Source organism: Chionomys nivalis, chromosome X, assembly GCF_950005125.1.
Source record: "Chionomys nivalis chromosome X, mChiNiv1.1, whole genome shotgun sequence".
NCBI lineage: Eukaryota > Metazoa > Chordata > Mammalia > Rodentia > Cricetidae > Chionomys > Chionomys nivalis.
The window spans coordinates 134,868,639-134,872,531 of record NC_080112.1 but is presented as its reverse complement, the minus strand read 5'-3'; the positions used below and the strand labels follow the sequence as shown (position 1 = coordinate 134,872,531).

Here is a 3,893-nt window from a genome sequence, read left to right as displayed (position 1 = left end):
CACACTGTGGTGGAGTTACTATATATAATGTTTGAAAATGGGGAAAAGTCAGATGGAAAAAGTTAGAACAAGGGAGGTTTTATCTTTTGTGGCCTTTGTGTTCCCACTACTCGTCTGCCATAACTGGTTTTCTGCAGGCCAACAGGGTGGTCTGTATCTTCGGATGATATCCGGTTAAAGCTAGGTGGCAGCAGCAGCTTAAGTTGACAAAGGCAAGAAGCCAGACCAGGGAGACAAGGAAAACGGTGTGTGGCATCTCTAGCCTTCATCCTTCACATCCTGCCTACAGTAGCTTGCTGTTGAGCAGGTGAATGGAAGAAAGATATGAGATGCTGAAGCCCCACTGACTTTGGCGGGAAACTCCACTTCATCTGCCCTTTAAGGTAAAGTGTAACAGGGTCTGTCCCCAGTCCTTGAGTCCCTGTGATCAGTACAGTGTAACCTTGCTCCAGCTTCACTGGCCTTCTGATTTGTCACAAAGGCTTTTGAGGGACAGTGTCACCTTTTCTCATCAACTGGTGAGAAGAGATGACCTTGTGCTGAAATAATACCCAGCTCAGATGGGTTCCCACATCTATTTACAGGAAAGTTATTCATAACAGGTATATTAATGAAAGCCTCACTTCATCTTGATTTTATTGCCCAGAATTTCCTGCAAATTAAAAAAAAAAAAACATGGTTAATTGAATCCATTCCCACCCTCAACAGAAAGACTGCAGGCAAAATAAATTTCCATCTATTGAGAATTTGGCATCAGTGGAGTTCCCTATAAAAGGGCTTGTACAGAACGTACTACGGACAGAAAAGATATGATCTCAGATGGAAGGTTGGGGGAAGAAGAAGCAGTACAAATAAAGTGGTGAATATGTAGGTGGTTTGAAATGGTAAGTATAAAAGCCATAATCTATGGTCTTAAAAATTGTCCCGGAGGGATTTACCCACAAGTCATAATATCTAGTATTACTACTGTATGAATAAATCAGGCAAATGGTTATTAAATTCAAAGTATCAAAAGTTCTTGTATCTGTCAACAGGAAAGTAAATGTCTTAATTGAAATATCGATGCTACTTTGGCTGTTTTTACAGAGAGACCACTAAAGTAATAAAAATTATATTACCACGGATCCTCAGGTAGGAAATGGCTGAAGCACAAAGGAAAGGTATTTCTTGATCTTGTTACAGTGGTGAGCAGTCGAAAAGGCCTCTGTTCTCCTTCCACAGAAACGTGTCCTTTGGGCTCTTTCTCCTCCATTGATGTACACGCCACACACTATCAGTTACCATCAGCTTCAAGCAGTTCTCAGTAAGGATCAATTCCTTGCTCTTAGCTCTCATCCATTAGGAATGTCTTCACTTCGAACTTCTCTGATCAACTACAAACTAAACTCTTTTTTTTTTTTTTCAGGGCCAGGTGTTTATTTCCCTTACATGTAAGATGGTTCACAAACATGATAGTAGGGCTTCGGCACTGTGGGAGAGGGGAACATGCCCAGCCTCTTAGGGCGAGAGGATCTCGACTTCAGTGTACACCGAGAAGGGAAGGTGATTTCACTTTCCTGCCTTGCCTGAAGGGATAGAATCAGTTCCCCTCGTTCGGCCTTCCTCCCTGAGCCTTGGTGAAACAGGTGTCGTATTTCATTCTATTAGGTGGTAAAGGGATTGGCCTGGTCCCAACCATTACAGGGAGGTGTAAAAGGTTCGGGAAGGTACCAGCGTGAATTAGGACACAAGATGGGGAAGATGACATCAGAAGCATGTGACTGGTGGGAGCTGTTCCTAAGCTTCTGGGCAACCTAGTCCTGGCCTGGCAGAGGGCAGGGGACATGGACGGTGCTTATTGTTTGGCATTGATGATGTCCACAAATTCAGGCTTGAGGGAAGCCCCGCCCACGAGGAAGCCGTCCACATCAGGCTGGCTTGCCAGCTCTTTGCACGTTGCTCCAGTCACTGAACCTCCATAAATGATTCGGGTGCTCTGAGCCACCGCATCAGAGACATTGCATTTCAGCCAACCCCGAAGCTTCTCATGCACTTCCTGGGCCTGTTGAGGTGTTGCAGTCTTGCCAGTACCAATGGCCCATACAGGTTCATAGGCCAGGACCACTTTGCTCCAGTCCTTCACATTATCTGCGATGACCTTGGTTTGCTCGAAAACAACCTTCTCGGTGATGCCGGCTTCCCTTTCATCTAACTTCTCCCCAATGCAGGCGATCACTCCGAGCCCCTCGGATAGGGCATGGGCTACTTTCTGCCCAATCAGCTCATCTGACTCCCCGAAGACGTGCCTTCTCTCTGAGTGCCCCAGCACTACCCATGCGGCTCCTAAGTCTTTGATCATGCCAGGGCTGATCTCCCCAGTGAAGGCCCCATTGGTCACTTTGTAGCAGTTCTGCGCAGCCACCGCAATCTTGGGATCTAGCTTCTGCCTGGCGAAGTCGATGTAGGCGGTGGGGGGTGCACAAACCACCTCGGTGTCTGCCGGCACCTTAGCCGCGTTTAGGGTGCAAATGAGTTCTCCCAGGCACTTCTTCCTTCCATTCATCTTCCAGTTGCCCCCAACGAAGAACTTCCTGGAAGGCGCCATCGCGCTGGGACAGACTGGTTGAAGGTCAGTACGAGCCAACTACAAACTCTTTAGTCAGGTTTACTTACTGAAAATTCCAAGTATTTGTTTTCTTTTTCATTAAAACAGAACCTGACATAACATTTGCCATGTTTATTTTACACTCTTGTACTTTTATGACCCATATTTTTTTATGTTTGCTGATTGCTATTGTAGGATAAGTGCAATTGCTTCCTATGGATTGATTTTCTATACATGCATACACACATATACGATTTTCTTTTCTTTTAATTTCTTTTATTTTATTTTATCATGTGGGGGCTTGTAACGGCAGAGGGCAGATACAAAAAGTGGGAGAGATGAATGAAATTGAGATGCATGATGTGAAATCCACAAAGAATAAAAAGTTAAATTAGAAAAAAAAACCTTATACCCATTGTTTCTCTGTGTACTCACTGGAGTATGGAGCAGGGTATTAAAAAAGAAATGATTGTGACTGTTGCTCTCTATTTTCCTGTTCTTAAGTGGAAATGATTTCAATGTTTCACTATTAGTTATGGAATTCCTTGTGTAGTTTTTGTAGTTATTTTGTAGCAGGCAAAGGAAATTAACCTCCATTTTAAGATGCTAAGAGATCTGATCATTAATCGGTAGTATAGTGTCCTTAAGAAAAGTGTTATTGCATCTGTAAACATTATCCTGTGCCCTTTTCCTCATTCAGGCACTATGGAAATTGTATTGGTTAATTTTTTTTTCAAACAACTCATACCCTGTTTTATTGAGGAAAGTTTGTCATGACCATTTTGTCATGTTTCTGTGTTGTTTTATCCTGCTTAGGATTTTTTTGTGTGCTTTCATGTCTGAGAAGGAAGAGGAATATAGTTCTTTAGTAGGCTCTTTCTATCAATTTTTAATATGAAGGTTCTGCTAACCTCATAAATTGACTGGAAAATGCTTTGTTTCTGTATTACAGAATAGTTTTGTGTGATTAGTATTATTGATTTCTTGCTTATTTAGTAGAACTCATTTTAAAACAAGGAGCAATGTACTCAACAGAACAACCCCCCCCCCAAATCTAAAAGGAACAAATAAAAATGTAATGGCTAAATAGTTAAATAGAAACAAAAATTGGGAAGTTTTGATCAAGCTAGTTTTATTTCTCTGCAAAAGCTAATGAATTACACACACATAAAATCAGATTAGTGACGTGACCACAACGGCTTATCTCTATCATTTCAGTATTCAGGTGGAAGCAGGAAGATCGCAAGTTCAAGGCCAACCTGGGTTACAGAAGACCCTATCTCAAAACAAAACAAAACAAAATGATCAG

General features: G+C 42.3%; 1 protein-coding gene across 1 annotated transcript; it reads right to left on the bottom strand.

Annotated features, from left to right (window-relative positions):
- Positions 1-1,402: 1,402 nt before the first annotated feature.
- LOC130867697 (triosephosphate isomerase) lies at positions 1,403-2,614 on the bottom strand. Its single transcript, XM_057759816.1, has one exon. The coding sequence runs from the start codon at positions 2,582-2,584 to the stop codon at positions 1,835-1,837; it is 750 nt and encodes a 249-aa protein (XP_057615799.1). The 5' UTR covers positions 2,585-2,614; the 3' UTR covers positions 1,403-1,834.
- Between the last annotated feature and the right edge of the window lie 1,279 nt (positions 2,615-3,893).